The sequence below is a fragment of the Lepisma saccharinum genome, chromosome 16, assembly GCF_977018435.1.
Source record: "Lepisma saccharinum chromosome 16, izLepSacc3.1, whole genome shotgun sequence".
Taxonomy (NCBI): domain Eukaryota; kingdom Metazoa; phylum Arthropoda; class Insecta; order Zygentoma; family Lepismatidae; genus Lepisma; species Lepisma saccharinum.
This window is the reverse complement of record NC_139244.1, coordinates 14297025-14318953: the sequence shown is the minus strand read 5'-3', so window position 1 is coordinate 14318953 and position 21929 is coordinate 14297025. Positions and strand designations below refer to the sequence as shown.

At 36.7% G+C, this 21929-nt stretch overlaps 1 protein-coding gene across 2 annotated transcripts; it reads left to right on the top strand.

Moving 5' to 3' along the window:
* The first annotated feature begins 4102 nt into the window (after positions 1-4102).
* On the top strand, positions 4103-21538 carry LOC145999930 (aldo-keto reductase family 1 member A1-like). 2 transcript variants are annotated; one of them, XM_083137215.1, is made up of 7 exons: positions 4103-4466; positions 6978-7145; positions 7560-7763; positions 9907-10154; positions 11700-11862; positions 12655-12746; positions 15084-15399. In XM_083137215.1, exons 1-7 carry the CDS (start codon positions 4272-4274, stop codon positions 15172-15174), a joined length of 1161 nt encoding a protein of 386 aa, XP_082993341.1. In that variant the 5' UTR covers positions 4103-4271; the 3' UTR covers positions 15175-15399. The 2 variants fall into 2 exon arrangements, with proteins under 2 accessions (XP_082993341.1, XP_082993342.1); XM_083137216.1 differs by lacking the exon at positions 15084-15399 and adding an exon at positions 21280-21538 and having other exon boundaries at positions 4107-4466.
* The last annotated feature ends 391 nt before the right edge of the window (positions 21539-21929 follow it).

Sequence of the window (21929 nt, the reverse complement as noted above, 5' to 3'; positions counted from 1 at the left end):
ATTCATGACAGAGCAGCAAATACAGGTGCTTGATTGGCCAGGGAATTCTCCGGACGTAAATCCCATTGAGAATTTGTGGGCTATATGCAAAAGTCGCCTCCGTGCTGTGGACTGTATGACTATGGAGAAGCTCATTCAGGCTCTCATTCAAGTGTGGTACAGGGATCCGAAAATCAACAGTGACTGTTCGAAACTAGTCGACTCCATGCCAAATGCTGCTTAAAAAAAGAGAAGGTCATATCCGTTACTAATGTACGTGTAGGTGAGTTTTGTACATGTATATGGGTCAATCATATGAAGTCATACAGCATGGTTGCTTGACCATTTTTAAAAAAAGTTTATTTTTTGTGTGATGTGAGCCTGATATGTTGACAGTTCAGAACCACTGTTATTTTATTTTTACTATCACCGATTTGAAGATCAATCAAGCGCATCGCGCACCCATCTGATTCCTCCAGAACCTCAAGCTCAACTGGCTTGGAAGCCACCGTGACGTCACAAGGACGCCACAAATGGCTCCTCGCCATTGGCGCCGGTTCTGGGATCAGATGAGCCACGCGATGGGCCATCTGCTTTATTAAATTCGGAATATACAAAAACACATGAAAAAGTACAATGTCTGAATACATAGTCTGCCAGAGGCAGCAATTGAGGTACATGACAAATTCTACGCAACAAGGAGTAGTACACAGCAATGTTATCCACATGTATCAAGGCAGGTTGGGGGGAAGAGTACAGTAATGCCCCCAACGCTGCAAGAAACTCATAATAAAACACTAAGTCTTCGGGTAAATGCAGCATCTGAAATAAAACCTCTTGATTGTCCCACACCGCGGCGATGGACGTAGGTGTTGCATCTGAGTATAAACACCGGTAGGTCACTTCTTTTTTAAACACAGGGCGCGGGGTGTGTCTTGCTGATCGCAGTCTAGTAAGAGCCCAGTTCCATAGATCCGGGTCCATTTGGACAAGGGCGTAAGCCACAAACACAAGGAAAGATTCAAGATTGGGCCTACCCAAGCGATATAGCCTGCGAGAGCCTGTCGCACACGCCGGAGATGCAAGATTGCGCTGGGTACCGACTGCACTATGTGAAGGTATTTGTGTGGCGCCGTGATGCGGTTCGCATCAAGATCCACCTCGAGGCCCAAGTATGTAAGCGCGCGCACTGGGGAAAGGACACTTTTCTTCACATTCACACGCACTGTCGAGGCACAAACTTCCTGCACTATTCACTCCAGTTCATCGGGGGACCCGGCGATCAGAATGTCATCATAGTAAACCCATATGTGCACAGTGGCCGATTCCCATCGGCGAAAGAAAGCACTAGCAATCCTTTGCATATGAAAGGGGCTCCAAGTCCAGCCCATTGGTAATTTGCGAAAGCGAAAATAGGAGCCGGCACAGCGATCTTGGTCTGTTCATGCTCGTAAACAAAACCCAAGCTGAATACGATTCCGATGACCTACATCAGTTGCAGTTCGTGGCCTTTCGCTCCATTCTCTCACATAGCTGAGATTCTTTCAGCTGGGGGTTTCTTTAAGAGCATGATAAACTCAAGAACGCACAGTCCTGATGTCTACACATTCATCCACATAAAATGCCTTCAGTCTCAGATGAATGTCAATTTGTAGCACATTTTCTGCGGTTAGAAACTCGATCACTGCACGCTACTTCAGGCGCTTCACCAAAATTGCATGGTTACATGCTATATTCCTCGCAATAGATCAGTACCCCCTGGCGATAGAAGTTTGAAACCTTCAATGGAGAAACGGGAAAGTCTTATAAGTGTAACGTATGGTTGCTCAAAATCCAAAATTCGTTTACAAGGTAACAAAGAAAATAAAAACGTAGGAAGCTTTACTTTTCAGCACTCCCTCGTATATATACTTTATTGTAGATCCATTTTAGGATTGTAATGTTGTTGATTAACATTTCAAATTAAAGTTTGCAGAATTTTGGCACAAAATGTTAATAACAAAATTAATTAGGCATGCCATATTTAATGAATGCAAAATATTGAATTTTTCACGAGTTTTGTATCTTTTAAATTAATTGAATCTCAAACTCAAAATTTTTACTGAAGTTACTTATCATGGAGTACAGTATTGTGTACAAATTTCAGATTTTTAAACAACTGCCCACCAGAGATATTTAACCCTGAACTTGGATTTTTTTTTAACAAAAAGTACATGTTTACACCCTGTAGATAAAAAATATTAAAGTCTCAAGCTTCAAATAATTTCGACATACTCTATTGGTACACAGGTACTTGCACAAAAAAATTCAAGTGCCAAACTGCGTTCCCCCCCCCCCCAAAAAAAGTCCGAAAATGTTATTTTGAGCGATTAAAATACACAATTTTGACTTAAAATTTATTAGGAAGGAATAATATTTAGAAAATTACATAGAAATATAATTGTAGTCTATAATGTGCTTAACATCACAGATTTTGTCTCATTGTCGTAGGACTTACCAGAGCTGAGACAAAAAAAGTTGCCGCTGATGCTTACGAATGGAGAAAATCGGTGATAGTAAAAATAAAATAACAGTGGTTCTGAACTGTCAACATATAAGGCTCACATCATACAAAAAATAAACTTTTTTAAAAATGGTCAAGCAACCATGTTGTATGACTTCATATGGATTGACCCATATGTGAGTGTTGTACAATAAACTACTAAATTCATGGTTTGTTTCAATTAATTTGCACAAGCACATTACGTGACCGTGGTTGTCCGGAAATGGGAGCAAGGGGGAACGCCCCCAGGAAAATAACAATCCTAAAATTATAAATTTTATACGTGTAGGGGTGAAAAGGTGACGTTTTTAAAGGCACTCAAATGCCCTCTCTTCCACGGAAATTGCATTCTTGCCGACTAACGAGGCTCTGGCGCCTGGACCCAGAACCAGTATAATACCACAGACAAATATATATTTGTCTGTGATAATACTCTGTGGGGCTTGTGTCCTGTCCATATGTGTTTGTGATTGTACTTTCAATAATTTCATCATATCGCCAATCATCCTCATCTTCGCGATTAGCCAAAAGTAGAATAATAAAAGATGAAGTGATAATTACAGTAAGATTGGTACAGGGACATCGCAGCAATGTCAGAATTTTATTTATTTATTATTTTTAGGAACACCATTGTTTTGAAGAAAGGAACTTTTCTTGTCCCGACCTCCCTGATAAAAATACTTAGTTTGCAACTCCCTGAAAAAAAAATGCAGACATCTGTATCCGTGGTTGTCAAAATAGGGTGCAAATCAACAAGACTGCTCGTACCCCTTCGTCCATTTGTCTTTGTGCCAGTGTCGACTGTTGATATCTTAAAAACTCTTTGGAAACAGTCACTGGAGTACGCAGGATTTTTTTTGGAGGGGGAAGAAGGACTGGAATTGTAGAGGTAGAGAGTAGTACATAGCTACTTTCTACGAGGGTGGCATACACAATAACATTTATATCTTTCCTCTCCCAAAAATGGCAAACTAGGGGGCATTTTAAGCGGATTTTGCATTAGCACTGTTTTCTCCCGAGTTCTTCACTGCTTTTATTTGAAAATATTGATTTTCTCAAAATTCCGGAGTTGGCTGTAGCCCCATCAGCCCCCACTCTGCGTACACCAGTGGAAACAGTGTTATAAAGGATTGCTTCGGCTGAAAATTCCATCTACTATATCACTCCCTTCCCTTTTATCAGAAATTTACCTCCTCCACTCATTTCCCTCCTACGTCGATATACACACTAGCGACAGCGTACGCAGGATTTTTTGGGATGAGGATGGAATAATAACAGCGGATATCACATAGCTACGTTCTAGGCAGGAACGGAATACACTAAAATATATCGTAATGATAGAGCGACCACAAACGAAATAACCTTCGGTCAGAACTCAGAAGACTTGACGTATCGTTCCCTACATCCTTTGAGCCTCTATATTCCTTGCTTTGAGTAGTACAGCGCCTTGAATAACTGAGCTTGGACCTTGGGAAAAGCTTCCTCTAATCGTTCTCATTTATCGCACAATTCTCAAACACTGTTTTGCGTCAAACCCCGCCTTTCGTCTTCTGACGTAACGCGTCCATGGTCCAGCTGTTTATCGCTGGCGGTCCAATCTTTTTTGTCTGACGTCAGGAGCAGAAAGAAAAGGTTACATTGTTATCAACGAAGATAACTGTTTATTTCTCTTATTTATCGTGATTCAGTTGTTGCATAAGTTCATGTTCGCACTTCGCATTAGACTAGAAAAGTGTACTGGCCGATATTGATGCCAAAATTTTCGGTTTCAATTTGCAGGAAGTTACGATTTGTACAACAGAATATATTAACCTCACAACACAGAATTTCGAAAATTGAAAGTTTTAGTTACAGAATTGCTCATTTTAGTACCGGTACCATGAAGTCGTTCGTCGAATTTAAAAACGGGATGAAAATGCCTATTATGGGACTTGGAACATTTCTGGTAAATACTGTTTTTAGTTATAAAGTAGCGCCTATGAAAATATTGGTTTGTTTTAAACATAAGAAATGCATGTAATTTTATTGTACTATTATGAACAAGCCTGGTGTATTGCCCTTGTACTTTAATGTCATTGCATCTCTTCACTCGCACTGCAATTATTTTGTTGTCAGTGTACAATCTAATGTACAAGAGTTATTATCTATGTGAAAAATTGCTTGGCGGGGAAAGTACTTATGTAAATAAATTTTAATAATAGGGATTGCAGTTGAGAAGCAATTAAAAGTACTTGGTTTACAGGTTTGTTTTTTTTTCCCTTGGATCCATGCTGTATAACCAGTGGTGGCGCCAGGATTAATCATCTAGGGGTGCTGAGGGGGTGCGGAAAGAAATTTAGGGAGTGCGATGCTGAAAATAAGGAAAATATGAAACATGCATGCAACCAGTGGCGTACCCAAGGGGGATTGGTGGGGGTTATACCCCCCTTTTGGTCCAGTATTTTAAAAAAAGTCAAAGGCAGGAAAATATGGCAAAATGAGGACTGACTACTTAAAAATGTAGAAATAATCTCTCCCTTTCGAAAATCCTGGGCATGCCACTGCATGCAACCTTTCAAAACTGGGGGATCAAGGTGCCAAGATGATGGGGGTGGGGCAAGCACAGTTTACTTTCCCTTGGTAGTTAAGGTTTAGCATAGTGTGGGGACAAAACTAACAAAAAGCGGGGGTCAACTGCACCCTAATCGCCACCACTGAGTAACATAAATTACTGACTGAAATGAAATTATGTGTGTGAAATATAATAACTTTAGATTGACATTCATTTTCCAGGGAGGCTGTGCCCCCCTTGACCTCCCCCTGGATGTCCATGATAATATGTATCAAGTCTTATACTCCAAGAAAGTGGCCATACAGTGTAAACATTCAGATACACGTTGCAGTCTTATTGAACTATGTAGTGAAATACAAAATGAAATTATCCTTGTCTTTAAAAACACAATTATTGAACCTTTTGAATGTAACCCATGGAGGTACAAAATATATAGACACTTCAGGACAAAACGCAAAGTGCACAGCAACTTCATCTTCGTTAATATCCCTTCTGCCGCACTATACCCAACAACGAACTGTAAAATTTCTTCGTGAGCACTGGGCCTCTTCCTAACGGGTTTTGAAAAAACCTGAAATGGTACCTTTACTACACATGTTACTTGGAACCAATACACAGAATGTATTAACAAGAAAACTACCCTTCATGTTACAACTAAAAAAAAATAAATCCCGAGCACGACTTGGTGATACCTTGAAAGCAGCTAAAATTTGTCCTCCAGTGTGAGGAAGAACAAGTAGGCGGAAAATAAACAGTTTATCAACAATGCAAAAAAGAAAAAGGAAAAAAACTAACATTAAGCTGTAGGCTGTTGCATACAATAATAACGGTCTTACTTCAGTACCTAACATTCAGCGCTCAATATGACGACGACATGACAATATGACTCTCTAAGGATTAGTGTTTTCAGTTGAATGTAAGGGGTGCTGAAGAAAATTAAGGGGTGCGCAAGCACCCCCTCGTGCTGCCCCTGTGTTTAACTCTATAGGCTATATTGAATCTCTCATCTTTTAATATATTTTTTTATATTGCTACACACTTGGGATGATATGAAAATGGTGAATTATTTTGAAAACAATGTTCACTTAATATGCTCTTTGGAATTATTTATTTCCCCTGTACCACTGCACTTGCTGTCACTATGTCAATCCTAGAAAGCTAAGGATTTGTCAAATTGACAATGCGTAAATACAAAAAGGTATCCCCACCCTTTCTTATCACATGATGCACTTGGCACCCTCAGTATCTTCAATTGGCCTTGAACTGTGGAGGGTTATGTCTGGGTTGAATTGCTGTCGGGTTGACAAATTATTTGACATTATTTTATCTGCATAGTCATTCTGAAAAAAGCATTAGCTTTAAAGTAATAAAATTTGCCACATCTCATTTTTGTTTCGACAAGGAAAAAACAACTGTATTATGCAAAACAAAACTACAAAATGTGGTTTTGCTGCTTTCGACATCCTCATGGCACAGCATCCATCTATCAAACTTCTGAATAATCTGTGATAACCAAGAAAGGAAAGGAAAGGAGGGTGACAAAAATGTTTTTCAGCCATTGTTCCAAAGCAATATGTGGAGAATACCAAACAAATTGCTGTTTTAAATGTAACTATGAATGTTAAATCATGTCAAAACTTTTTTGTTTGTTACTAATACTATCAGAAACAAATTATGTTATTAGTCAATTTTAATTGCCAATGAAACTCTTCCTAGAAAGTAAATGAGTAAGGTCGTCAAAATAACTATGCCTTAGCTTTAGCGTTCTTGATTTTCCATGCTAGCTTTCTAGAGTTAACATACTTTCCATTAATATCTATAATAATTAAATTGAACTATTCTGTGTGTGTAATATGTTCATTTTTATTCATACTATGTTCATTTAAATTTCTCTTTTATTTTCAGTCTGAACCAGAGGTAACTGAGGATGCAGTGACATGTGCACTAGAAGTTGGATATCGTCACATTGACACAGCTTATTTATATCAGAATGAACAACAGGTTGGAAATGCTGTAAAGAAATGGATAGATTCCGGCAAGGGCAAGCGAGAAGATCTTTTCATTGTTACTAAGGTAGCCTCATAAATCTTAATGCTTTTGATAAGTTTGGTGTCTGTATTAAAAGTCAAAAATGTCATTAGACAATGTTGTTAATAATTATATCTTAGAAGGTTAGTAGTTAATTTGAGAATGTAAATAGACTATTAATTTGTTGGTTACAAATTTCACGGTCGTTGTTATTGTAGGTACATTTTTAGGTTTTTTTCCAAAGACAAAACTAATCAACTCTATTTGTGTTATTCATTGATCACTAAGATATTTATATATGCATAAGGTGACACAAATTTATTCAGCCCCATCATTCATCATTTCACAACTAGCCAAAAGCATCAGAAAAGTGCTGCAGAATAAAAAGTACATATATTATTTAACAGCATGTACCAGTTTATTTAATATTGACTTGTTTTATTTTTTCTTTCTTTATAGTTGCCATCCATGGGAAATCGTGCCGAACATGTGGAAAAGTTTATGAAATTGTCTCTGCAGAAATTGCAACTAGATTACGTAGACCTTTACCTAATCCATTCGCCCGTTGGGTTACTGTACAAGGGAGATGATGTGTTATTCCCTCGTAATGATGATGGTTCTATTGCTCTAGATATGAGCACCGACCTTATATCCTTGTGGAAGGTAATTGCAAGTATTTGGCGTAACTATTAATAATTAAATTAACAATAAATGTTTTGTTTTATGTATGATTGTGTTGGTGTTGTGGTTCAGGTCATTAATAATGTTAATTTGTTAAAGTTATAGAAAGATCAACACATTGGCTATTTACACCATCCTTTAATTGGAATTAAGATGAGGACAGGACCTTACCACTGGTTGTTTCACAATCTAATACAGAGATCAAATCTCTATGCAAGCTAAAATGACACTGTTATCTGCCTAAAATCACCATACCCATACTGAAAGCTTAGGCTGTAAAAGTCACTCTGCACACGTTAGATATAAAACAGGACAATACACAACCCCGCAGAGGATTATACTGCCTGGAGGTCCATATGCCAGACCTTATTTGGCCTGCAAGAATGCATTTAACAGGGCGTACTGTGTGGATGAGAACGCCACCAAATAATGCTGTTGAACCTCAACTTTTTGCATAGAAGATGGTAAAAAATTAGCTTTGGCCAATTGGGATCCGACAGCTGGGTTCATCAACAGTTATTCCAATTCGTAATGAATCTATGACCATAAATTACATTGATTTCTGCATTGTTTTCTGTATGCACATCGCTAGCTGAATGCTGTTTCGTCATATTTCCACTTTTTGTCCGAGATGAGTTGATGACGTTATCATGTTTCTTACAGGTTAATGCATCACCTTCCAAAGCAACATATCTAGATGTCAAGCGACGTGAATTATCAACATTAATAAAATGTTTGAGCAAATCTTGTAGTGTATTCAAAATCCACATACACTTTAATCAGCTCTCCTGCAAAGTCAGTGTGATATGGACATGTGACAGTATTCAGCAGGCGACATGTAAACATTACCTTTAAACAAATAACGTGTGGATGCAGACTTACATTCTACAGTATATCATTACAAATATTATATGAAGATGGGGTATATCTAAAAAGAAATATGATTTTCATTGCATCCACTGTCAAGTTACAAATTTGGTTCATGAATCTATAAACCAATGTGGTGGTATATTACTACAACTATTTACAAGACATGTAACATGATTCAATATGTCATTAACATAGGACAATAACATACAAGGCACGTCCAGAAAGTAAGTTCCGTTTGGTAATAAAATTAAATTGTGTACAGATACAGAAAAGTTATTTATTGCACAGAATTCTACAACTCTTAAACTACTTTTCCACATAACTGCCGAAATTTTGCAGGCATTTGTCATAGCGTGGCACAAGTTTTTGTATACCTTCTTCATAGAAATTTGCCGCCTGTGTCTTCAACCAGTTGGAAACAGTTTCTTTCAGCTCGTCGTCATTGTTGAAGTGTTGACCACCAAGGAAAGACTTGAGATGTAAGAATAGATGAAAGTCGCTAGGAGCGAGGTCAGGGCTGTACGGAGGATGGTCAAACACGTCCCAAACACTTCAACAATGACGACGAGCTGAAAGAAACTGTTTCCAACTGGTTGAAGACACAGGCGGCAAATTTCTATGAAGAAGGTATACAAAAACTTGTGCCACGCTATGACAAATGCCTGCAAAATTTCGGCAGTTATGTGGAAAAGTAGTTTAAGAGTTGTAGAATTTTGTGCAATAAATAATTTTTCTGTATCTGTACACAATTTAATTTTATTACCAAACGGAACTTACTTTCTGGACATGCCTTGTATTTGTAAAGTTTAAAATTCTTTTGAACATTGGAGGTCAGGTGTACACTTTTGCTTGTTTAGCATGTATAGTGGATACCTGATATTACATTTTCCCGCAATATACATTTAATTTTGATGACCCCAACATAGCAAAATGTTTTAAAAGTTTCCTTTTCCCCCATTTAAATTTTTCAGCTTGGTCCTCTGACAAATATAAAATTAAGGTTCCACTGTGTTTTGTTTATTTGTATTTGATTGTTTAATGATGTTGTTTAACTCTGTACATTAATTACAATGGTAGGGTTAATTAATGATCAGTTGAATAGATGTATCAGTAAACAAAAATAACGTGAGACTCAACCTTGGAGTGCGAGTCCAACATTCTCAGCCACTGAGGTGGTTCATCTGTTAGCAAGGATTTGTGTGACCGCAACCGCAACATCTACTCTCCCTATACCAATTGTAATATTTACTTAAAGGCAATGGAAGCCCAAGTGGATTCAGGAAGAGCCAAGGCCATCGGCATATCCAATTTCAGCAGCAACCAGATCGAGCGCATCATGAAGATCGCTCGCATCCCTCCAGCCAATCTCCAGGTGGAGCTCCAGCTCTATTTCCAGCAGAAGCCTTTGAGGGAGACGTGTGAGAAGCACGGAATCACTGTCTGTGCATACGGACCCTTAGGATCTGGAGGAAGAAAAGAGTTTTACAAGAAAGTTGGGCGACCGTAAGTTTGTATCATTCCCACCCAGAGTTTGTACACGTCTTTACTTCTATACAAATATCACACAAGAATTACTTTTGGTGGAGGTACTAGACAGTAAAACCATATCAGTAACTTGGCATTTTGGTTGGACAAATGGGTCCAGTATAATGGAGCATAAATTAAATTAACCCTCCGTTAGGCATGTAGGGTACCAGTGTCCACCATCGATTCATTGCGAGATTGCAACACTGTGAACTACACTGCACATGGGTGCTTTAAACAGTTGTCCACAAATTTATATATATGTAAACTTTTGGTGCTTTTTGAAACTTTTAATGTTAAATTTCTTATAACCGGAAAACAGATTTCTTCAAATTTATAGGAGAAATAACTTACCGAATGCAGTTTCTTTATAGTTGTGGAAGTTCGGGGAAGTGTTTTTTCGATATAAATGTGTGACCAATGCACAAAAGCTGTTGCATCCATTTCCTTCCAGCTGGATGTTGCCTGTGTGTGATGATGTAATCACGGTCAATGCCGGTCAGTGTTTCCAAACACATGTTTTTGTAACTGAAGAAGGTATGTTTCCGCAAACGGTTTGTGAGGCTATATGTCAATGGTTCGTGGGGCTATGTGTCAATGGTTCATGGGGCTATACAAGGATGGTGTGTGGGGCTACACTTTTTTTTTTTATAAACCAATTTTTAACTATTCTAACCTAAACGTGACCCAACCTAACCTAACCTTGCCGGAAATTGGTTCATGGGGCTATGTAGCTATTTTTGGGTGGAGTGGGGTGCAAACACTGCATGCCGAGTACGGTAGTGAAACTGTGACCGCCATTTTGCATGTTACCAAGGCAAAAAGAAACGAAGAAAACTTACTCGATATGTAGCAAATAGAGCTTGTTTCCATAAAATAAGCGAAATGCCACCTTCAACAATGTTTCTCAATGCAGAATACGTAAGTACGAATATTCAAATTAAATGAACTAGCAAATTTCAGCCATTTTCCAGATATAAGAAATTTACCCTTATAATGAACTGTATGCTTTTCAAAATGAAAACTGACCTTGTGATTGTGAACAGTTTGTTTTGTTACTCTTGAATGCTCCAGGTGAAAGCACTAGAGATGGGCATTCAGAGGGGAGATGTCAGCCTAAAAATACATATTTCACAGTAATTTGCATTATTATAATAGACTGATAATTACAAGTAAGACAAGAATATATCATTGCAGGAACACAAGAACTTTAAACTGAAGCCATGTTTGGGGGGGGGGGGGGGGTAATGGCTCCTTTTTCCTCTCCCCTGGAAAAATTCCAGTGAATTTCCATGGCACCAGACACAGCGTTCCCTTTTTACAGAATGAAACTGCTGGCCGATTTGCAAGAATGGGTTTCTCTTTTAGAACTAACAAAATACACAATATTCTCTTTTTTTCCTGCAAATTATTGCCAGTTTTACTTGTTAAATGCACAAGAGTTTCAGAATGTGCCCTTGTGTCTATGTAACTTTATATCCAGTCCTTTCTGAACATCTCTAACGGAATGAAATTGCTTTTCAGAGAGCCTAAAGTACCTGCTGTTCTAACTGACCCAACAGTTGTGTCGCTTGCAAAGAAGTATGGGAAGACTCCAGCTCAAATCCTGCTGCGCCATATCACTCAGAATGGAATTGTTGCCATTCCAAAGAGCACCAACTCCGAACGTATCAAGGAAAATTTTCAGGTGAATATTAACTCAGCAGAATATTCCAAAGCAGACAAAATATTTTTTTTCTTTCCCTTTTATGTCTGCATAAAGCAGTTAGAAAATGTCATGTATTATTCTTATTTTCCTGGTTGTGCATGGTCTTTTGAAATTGTCTATATCTTGCTTATACAGTATGTCCGAGAAGTCCCGTGCCCCTACTCACATGTAATGTGTGCATTAATGTGAAAAATACAGGGTGAGTCATAAGACTCCATACAAATGGTGAAAACGGTGACTAATGTTTATTTTTCCTTTTCAGGCAGGTGAACCAATGAAAAAGAGATGCCACTGACGAAGGAAGAACGAATTGACATCATTCTGTTGGCTGGGAGTGGTACCATCCGTCATGTAGCACGTATATTCAATGCAACCCACAGAACGCAGATAACCCATTACACCGTGGCACCTGCGTTACCCTCCTTTCATCTGTTGCTGTCTTTGGTCTTCCAGGCCTGCTTTCGTCGGCGACGGAACCTGTCCTTCTGAATTTCTTGATGAATTTGGCCACGGTGTTCCCAGCCAACAGAATGATGTCAATCCGTTCTTCCTTCATTAGTGGCATCTCTTTTTCATTGGTTCCCCTGCCTGAAAAGGAAAAATAAACATTAGTCACCGTTTTCACCATTTGTATGGAGACTTATGACTCACCTTGTATAATATGGATGCACCATGTTAACGTTACCTAAATTAATCATTTTTCCTGTATCATTGTTTACACTGATTTCCCTTCTTTTTATTTATTTACATCTTTTTTTATTCTCTTTGCAGATTTTTAATTTTGAACTTAATGCTGAAGAAATGCAGCAACTAAATAGCCTTGACAAAGGAGAAGAAGGAAGGGCATTTGACTTCCTTAAAATGTGAGTATTTTTTTTTAAAAAAAAATGAATTTTAAAGTATTAATTTTTATACATTGGTCAAGGATAGTAATGAAAGGAAGGAAATTAAGACAAGTGGAAGTGTGGAACATGCTCTTTTTATTACACCCCTTGTAAATGATTGGTTAGTGACATTGCCATCATAGAAGTATTAGTTCAAAATTGACAGCCAATTTGGATCCCCAGTGAGATAAGCATTCATATGAAAACCCTATAACAGCAAACAGACTTTAAACTTAACATTCAATATTTTTGTGGTTATATCAAATCTAGCCACAGTGGTCCTGTCAGTAGTTTGTCCAACTGTTGCACGAGAGATTCAAGTTCAATTCTCAGGATGGGTGATCTGGAGGGGGAATTATTCTGATGTCTCTACACAAGAGGCTCTGTGGGATCACGCACCCTCCAAAGGAGCATGGTGTTGATTACATATCTGAGATCAAACATATGTGACTCCTTACCTCTGCACTTTTTATGCATCTTCACAGCACAGTGCAATCCACAGAAAGAGCTTTCCTTTTTTACCTTTTTAAAAAATATGTAATAGGAATATTTTGGTGCAAAAAACTGACTGGTGTGGTCAAGGTTACGTTAACTAACTAACTGACTGACTCTCTAGCCTTCTTAAACCCGAAGGTTCATGGCTGCAGCAACACAGGCCTTCCATCTGTCCCTATCCTGAGCAAGATCTATATACTCTTTTCCATCATTACCGATTTCCTTTAGATCTATCTCAACGTTGTCCCTCCATCTTCGTCTTGGCCTTCCTACAGGTCTTTTACCATCAGGTTTCCCAACAAGAATCCTGTAAACTCCTCTTTCCTCTCCCATTCATGCCACATGGCCTGCCCACCTAAGTCTTCTTGATTTAGTTATTCTAATAATATCTGGACATGAATACAAATTATGTAGTTCTAAATTATGTAACCTTCTCCACTCACGTGTCTCCTCATCCCTTTTAGGTACAAATATTTTCCTAAGGATTTTATTTACAATTTATGTTCCTCTTTCAATGTAAGGGACCAAGTTTCGCATCCATATAATACTACAGGCAAAGTTACTGTTTTGTATATTTTAACTTTTAGTTTCTTAGATATTAAACGAGAAGACAAAAGTTTATGAAGAGAAAAGTAACCTGCCTTTCCTGAATTAAGCCTACTTTTTATTTCCTCTTTAATATATTTTTCATTTGTTAGTATTACTCCTAAGTACTTGAATTTGGAGACTGGTTCAAATGAGTTGTTATCAATAATTAGATTTTGATTATTACCTAACACTTGGTTTCAGCCTGTAAGCATATATTTAGGTTTCTCTTTGCTAACTTCCAAACCTATCTCTTTGAAAAATATTTTAGCATTATTCTTAATTGTATTTATATCATCCCCTAATAAGTCTACATCATCTGCATATGCTAACAACTGAGTCATACCATTTAATTTTAGTCCTTCGTTAGTTTCTTTTACCTTCCTAACAGCATATTCTAAGGTAAAATTAAAGAGCAATGGAGATGATGCATCTCCTTGTTATAACCCATCATGAATTGTAAATTTGTCAGACACATTAATACCCACACGAATTTTACTTTCTGTTTCACTGGTGCGTGCTTTTATCATATTAACAAGCTTCTTAGGTATTCCAAACTCGACTAATATATTATATAATTTATCTCTTTTGACTGAATCATATGCTTTTCAAAATCAATGAATAGCTGATGGACACTTTAAGGTTGCGTTAACACATTTTTAATTTCTGGGACATATATTCTGAGTTTGTGTATCACAAATTTGCATTGTGCTTGCAAAGAAAGAAAATAAAAACGTTTGGCAACTTTGGAATGAAAACAATTCATTTTGAAATTATTTCCTAAGAAATATATGCCTAATTTATAATTTTTGCATGTATTTGTAGAAACTGGCTGTTGTGAAAAAAACCTCTTTTGAAAGAACAATCAGGTCCAATATAGCTAGCGAATATGGGCAACCCTTTTTTGAACTTTGTATCCATTTTGAAAACAAGTGTATCTGATGGATACACATTTATGAATTGCAAATTCAAGCTAACCAGCTATCCTAAACATTGCTGTATATTAAGTGGTAATGGGTTTTTAACAGGTTTAGGTGATGGACATGGTACTTTGCTACAAACCTGATGTTTGCCTAACTGGATTAAAAAAAAGAGCTGTTTGTAGTTTGGTTTCTACTTGGCTAGCGGTGATGGCATCGTAATTATATGCACTCTTATTAATTTATACACTGTGTGTGTGGAAGGATATATGTGGTCATTTGTGCAGCTTGAAGTGAATGTCTATTTTATTTTCAGTTCTTCCGGGAGGAACAAAGAACTGTTTCTGATGTATTGCTTCTGGGAAGAAAACAGAGTCTCTCTTGATTATGTAGATGATTATATGTGAATGGTGCTTGCAGCGTCCACCTCTTTTTCTATCAATCCACTTCTGTTACTGTTTTTTGGTCAAAGGCAGTGGGCATTTGCACTTTCTACCCCTTTTGTACATTCCTGGTGTAGAATATCTTATATTTAAGGGACAGTATAAGTTTTCCAAGCAATTTGTGTTCGAGTTGTGGTACAATACATGGATATAGGCAGGGGTAGAAAAAACAAACTACTTCAGGCACCAGTCCCTTTTTTTCTCGGAAGCCTTCTCTCAAATAGGAAATAAGAGAGTCAGGAATCCAACGAAGATAAAGCTATTTTGAAATTTGATCTTAAAACAATTAATTCATGTATTAATACAAGATTGGATTAAAAGTAATTAATTCTGGAACCGCAGTGACATTCCTAAAGAAGGCTCGACTAGTAACAGCAAGACATACTAATATATGGCTGACTCTACAATAACGCAGCAGATTTTAAAATTCAGCTAGCAACAGTGAAAAAATTTATATTGGCATGTTTGTTATTCTGACTTAATGATACACGTGATACAGAAAAGACACACACATTAAAAAATGCATACTGTACTAGTTATTTTAAAAAAAGGTAATGGAAGTTTCCATAAGCGAACTCTAGATATTAAAAATATTTTTTTTTTTTAACTGGACTTGAAAATTCAGGTGCCAGATGGAAATTTTCATGTGTCATGGTGACTGGGCATCCTTTCTACACATGGATATAGGTATAGGGTAAGGGGCTTAACTTCATTGCCTTCCCGCTTCAGTGGCAGACAACAGTATGGAGAACCGCAATTGGCAGAACATACCATAACCTTGTTGGTAGGAATGGCCTGTAGATACCACTTCCATACCAGTGTTGATTACTTTTAAAATGCCAGAAAAGTATCATCAGTTTTGCTAAATTCCAACAAATGTAATACTGACACATCAACATTAATATCTGCCCAGGCCTAACTTCTTCCCTGGTGGCACACTAAAGCTTCTTTGTTTGTTTCTTTGGTGAAACAGACAGTTGCCTGAATGCAACTTAGCACTAAGTGGCAGGAAGACCACAGAGTTATGGCCAATACTGTATAATAACAAATATAATTACAATCCACTGAACAAATCTTTTCACAACTTATATGTTTAGAGTAATGAAGCATTTGGCATTACGTACCTAAACATTACAAAAGGTATATATAATATTGTTTCTAAAGTTTTAAAAAAAAGTTGTTTTGAAAGTTGCATTAGGAAACATTTTATAATATGTATGCAAGTAGTGCTGAAATATTAAAAAATATAGTGCTTAGAACATGGAACTACTGAGTGTATTGTCACCAACATTTCAAAATTCCTCACGTTTCTTTCTCAAAGTTCCTCTGACTGGTATTCACATAATACAGTTCTCAGGTGATGATTATGACAACAATACCCTATGTTAAAACCAATAAATAAATAAATAAATAAATAAAAACAGTCCCTGTTGCTTCACTTGGTGCAGACACTTTTTTGGTTTCAGGGAAAAATATGAAATATTTGACCATTGGCAATAGCCCACTTTGGGATCTCCATATTATAAGAATTGACTCTATATATTTTTCAGTGCTTTGAATGATGCAAATATTAACATCATGGCGAGGTTATTTATTGTGAAAATACATAAATGACTCAGCATCCAGCACTAAAAATATATATTTAAGAAAAATGACAACGTGAGACAGTTCATCTTCCAATTCTTTCTAACGTTACACTACATACTTTTGCCAATACACAGGGACAAATTGCTTGGAAAGAATGAGTATTGTCTTTTAAAAAACTACCTTTTCTTTTATCAATCACTGATAGTTATCTGCTATGCTTTAAACTTCATTTCTCTGCTTATATTGTAGCAAATGCATGTTTCTTCACTTTAAATTGTTAATTGCTTTTCTTTTTTTATTATTGAATAACAATAACTGTAACAATTATTAATTTGATGCAATGTCCACAATTTTTTGTTAAAATGCTTTTAATTATTTTTGTTTCACTTAACAGTTGCTTTGATGTATGTAGAATACAAATTTTCTTTTGATTAAATTAATTATGTGAATAAGTGGTTTCTAAAATCAAGCAAGTGCAACTGATTTTTTCTTGTTCTTGCAAAGTAGAACACAAAAAAAAAAATACGCTAGCATCAGAAAGTTTAGACTCACCTGTACATGAAAATGGAAAGCCATGAGTTTAAACCCATCAAAATACATATATTTCAACACTGGGTATTTTACACTGGACTAACCTTTTACACTTTATTGATCACATGAAATTGTCACAAAAAAGGTACACCAGGCTTCCATTTGGCACTGACGCAGCTCGTTCCCAATCTTAGGTTCTTTGCTTTTTTCTTCCTGTCATGTTCCTCCCACAAGAGTTCAGTGATAGACAAGTCAGGAGATTGAGGAGGCCAGATCATAGATTGCAATGCTTCTGCAGCTTCCTTTCCTGTGACATGCTACACATGTGAGAAATGTATGTTTGGGAACATTTCCCTGTTGTAGAACAAATCCCCAACCAGTTAATTTTATCTGATATGCTACATTACAACAGAAAACAGTGATACCGTTTATTCTCCAATATTGCTTCTACTCTGACTAAATGATAACCTGGTTGTTACTAAAACATCCCAATGCCATTACACTTCCTCCTCCATGTTTCAGTGATGGAATAATGCAAGCTTTCTCCAGGGCAACAACAGACATGTTAGCAGCAATTGTAACAAATCATATTTTCAGTCTTTAAAAGTGCCCATTTTCATTAGTCAGTGGTCCAGTTGGAATGATCTGCGACCAAACTATCCAGCCTCAAGTCAGTGGCATGTCCAAGGGGGAGTTGGTGGGGGTCATAACCCCCTTTGGCCCAGTATAAAAAAATGCCAAAGGCAGGAGAAGATGCCAAAAGATTGCTAACTACGAAAAAAAAAGTATATGTAACCCTTCCCTTTCAAAAATCCTGGGCACGCCACTACCTCAAGTAGACAATTGTTCACTGTAGTAACAGATAGATTTCTATCTTGTTTTATTTATGCTTACTCCCAAGCACCTTCTGTCTTGCTTACTGAGGATAACATTGCCAATATGGTTGACCTCGACATTTGACGTCTTTCTTGTATGTCCACTGTGTTCTTGATCCTCATGACTGCCAATTTTCTTTCACCATGTCCTACTCTGTGAACAACGCATTCTGAAATTTTCAATTGTTTTGCTATTTCTCGATTTGACCATCCAATTCCTTCATAAACACATGCCTTGCCCCTAAATCTTGGTGGAATTCAGTTTTACGTTAGAGCAAGTTAGAAAATCATAAAATTCAGGAAAATGTAAAATCACGGTTCCACTGTGTTAGCCTTATAATTGATTGATAGATGCATATTTTTTAACAATGTTATGTCCAATTAACATTTTGGACACCAACATGACAATAACTGGTACGCAGGCTGACCTACAGGAACTCAGGATCACTTCTGTCATTGAACAGTTTACATTGAACATACCAAGAATACCCTGCGAGTCAGCGAGCACGTATGAAGGGTGTGTTGATTTCACGGAGAGGAGCTCATGTAGCATGGCTGTACACTGTCAGTACACAAATTTGTTTCAAATAATGGGACAATGTTCAATAGACATCAACACAGCTTTATAATCCATAATGTTAAAAGCATCAGTTTCAAAAACTGCACAAAACTACCACCTGTTGTCATACAGAGATCATTAATTTCAATGATTTAGATATTCTCATATAAGTAAGTTTAAACTTTCTGACACTAGTGCATTTATAAATACATACAGAGAGAAAATGTATATTTTGCAGAGGCACCAGTGATATTAATGCATTTGAACAATGCCTGTTTTTTTGCTTTTTATATTTTATAATAGAGATTTATTTTTATACAGTTGAAAATATCATGTATTTTTCTATGTTGATCAAATAACAGGGTACGTTTTTATATTTTGTTTGTAATGCTTGTATCTTTAAAAAAAATTGAATTGTGCAATAAATTATTGCATGAGCACTCTAAAAATGTTATTATAAAGTTAACTATAAACCTATATAATCTGAGATTTGATATTTTATGTTTGAGTCACTTTTCTGCCACTTGGGAACTAGAATGAAATGTTGATGATGAAATTGACAAAGGAGTAACCATACCTAGGCCAAAACTCAAACCTGGAACATTTAGTGGCAAGTTCATGAGTGTACCACTCAACACATTGAAAGTATAGAGCTAATGTCTCCTGCTGTGATGTACTGAGTAGTTGCATTGATAGGCATCTATAATACAGAGCGATCCATTGAAGTGTAGACCATCATGTCAGTGTCAGGTAAGCGAGTCACTCACTGCCGTTTGTCGACATCGTAGAGTGTCAAGTGTCAATGAAGTAAGCATGCAACAGTTTCCATAATTATTTTAAAACACGATTTACTTACCAGATTTATAAAAGGAGGTGTTCAAATTAGTCTCCTTCGATGCAGACATTTTCTATACATCTTTATTAACGTAAGCTGACAAGGGGGCTAGAAACAGTTTTTTATGGAGGTCCTGAAAGTAGACATGAGACTTTAAAGTGATACGTATTGTTTTTTCCTAGTGTATTAAACTGCAAAGTGTGTTATGGCTCAGCAAATGTTTTCTACTGCACAGCATGTATTTATTTATGATTCATATGTGTTAACTCAATCGCCACGTGAAGGTCAAAGACGATTTGAAACAAGATTCCCAAGTGTAAAAGTTCCATGTGGTAAATAAATAAATAAATCACTCTTTAAACTAGTTACGGAAACTTGCACGCTTCATTCACAGTCAGTCTACAGTTCTGACATATGGACGTGAGTGCCTCACTTGCCGATAGCGCAAACACTGATGTTGCAGTCTACACTTAAATGGATCGCTCTGTGCTTTAAAATGCAAAAATATGTATTTGGCTTTCAAATGTTTATATCTCTTAGTAGTTTTGGAGATCTAACCTGGTAATGTCAATGTATTTTATTGTATTTACAATAAAGTGCAATGTTTTAGAAAACAGCATAGCCACCATGGGATACAGGGTGGTGGAATAACCGCAAAGCATAACGCAGGATTAAATGGGAAACAGAACAAGCACAAATGGAATAAATGCAAAGGAACAAGCATAAAGGGTTTAAATGCAAAATGGAACAAGTGCAAAATGGAATAATGTCCTTTATATATATGCACACACACTACTCTTTTTATAGCTATTGTAAATAAATTTGTAACAAACATTTCTGCAAATGTATAGTACAATAAGCAAATGATAAATATAAGCCAATAAGTTGGCCTCATCCCTAACAAAGGGATGATGCTCCTGCACCATTCTTGCTTTCTCAAACACTGCAGATGTTGCTGCATAAAATTACTAAATGACATTGAAACTTTCTATGTTGAAATGAAAATCCATGTTTCTGACTAGAAAGGAAAAAGATCAACGTTTAGAGTAAATAAAAATTATTTATAAAAATTTAGTAAACATAAAGTAAGGGAAAATTCAGGCTGCCTGTTTCCCACACCTATGGATGATATTCCACAAACTACTTTCCCCGCAATTCATTGTGCAAAATTACGCTCCACTACGATATTTCAGGCAAACAGATCCTGCATTGAAGACATACCATGGGCATTCACATCATGCCCTCACTTAGGGCTGAAATGTCTATATCCCATTCGTTCATTGCATGGACTGTACACTAATAATAAATCTATCAACGTACAATGCACCTTCTTGAGCATCCAGAGGAAGGTTTTCATGTACTCAAGTACGAATGGGTGATCAAATCTGAATATGTATAATTTAAATCTCATTTTTAACCCTATATTTGTCATTCTGTTCTGGATTTATAATTTGAAGAACTCAAAATCAAAATGTAGGATACAGTCATGATATTTAATGTTACTAGGAAAATGCAAAATTGACACATTTACAATTCATTTCTTTTTATTACAGTGATTATGTGATTGATCACAGCACTTTGAATTAATCAGTTGAAATGTATGTTGAGGGCTAAAAAAGGTGTGGGCTTTTCCAATGTCTTCTATACAATTTTACTACTTATATGATATATTTGGTTCACAGGGTATCGAAGCATCCTGAATGCCCAATTTGAAGCTGTTTATGGAAATACATCTTATGACGAACCAGTGATGCTGACTATGTTTTCATACTACACAGCATGTAAACAATAATTGTATTTGTTTGTAAATATATTTTCTTAACTTTGTAACAAATGGAACTTGACATTTACAGTCATTAGACAAATGACTCAGCTGGGTGGTTGTTTGTTATATATTGCCTAAGAATATGTAAATAAAGGACTGGGGCAGCAAATATTCAATTCTTGTTATTTCTTCTGTAACAATGAATCATTTACGTTCTGCTGAGGGGCAGTTTAGAACTATAGTTCGTATTTTGGTTATTTTATGTTACCTCTCTATCTTTTTGGGTTAGTTTTGATAATGATGATTACCGATGAATTGAAGGAATGAGCATAAATAACCATGCCTTGCTCAAATATCAAACTTTTGACTTTGTAGGACACCATGCTGTCTCACAGAAGCCAATAATGCGCCCACATCTTAGATTGACAACAAATTGATGTGAAGGTCAGAAATGATACATGTAAAATAATATGTAAACTTTACACACACAGAATTTGTGTTTGAGATTGTTTTTAAGTCCACTTTATGTACAGATAAGCTAATCGGGGATGGCCCTGCAGTTTAAAG

Excerpts from the sequence above, each read along its gene's own strand:
- LOC145999930 (XM_083137215.1), top strand. The coding sequence starts at position 4,272 with ATGCCAAAATTTTCGGTTTCAATTTGCAGGAAGTTACGATTTGTACAA. Across the intron at positions 7,146-7,559 it reads ATCTTTTCATTGTTACTAAG|TTGCCATCCATGGGAAATCG; the intron begins GTAGCCTCATAA and ends CTTTCTTTATAG. Across the intron at positions 12,747-15,083 it reads GCATTTGACTTCCTTAAAAT|TTCTTCCGGGAGGAACAAAG; the intron begins GTGAGTATTTTT and ends TTTTATTTTCAG.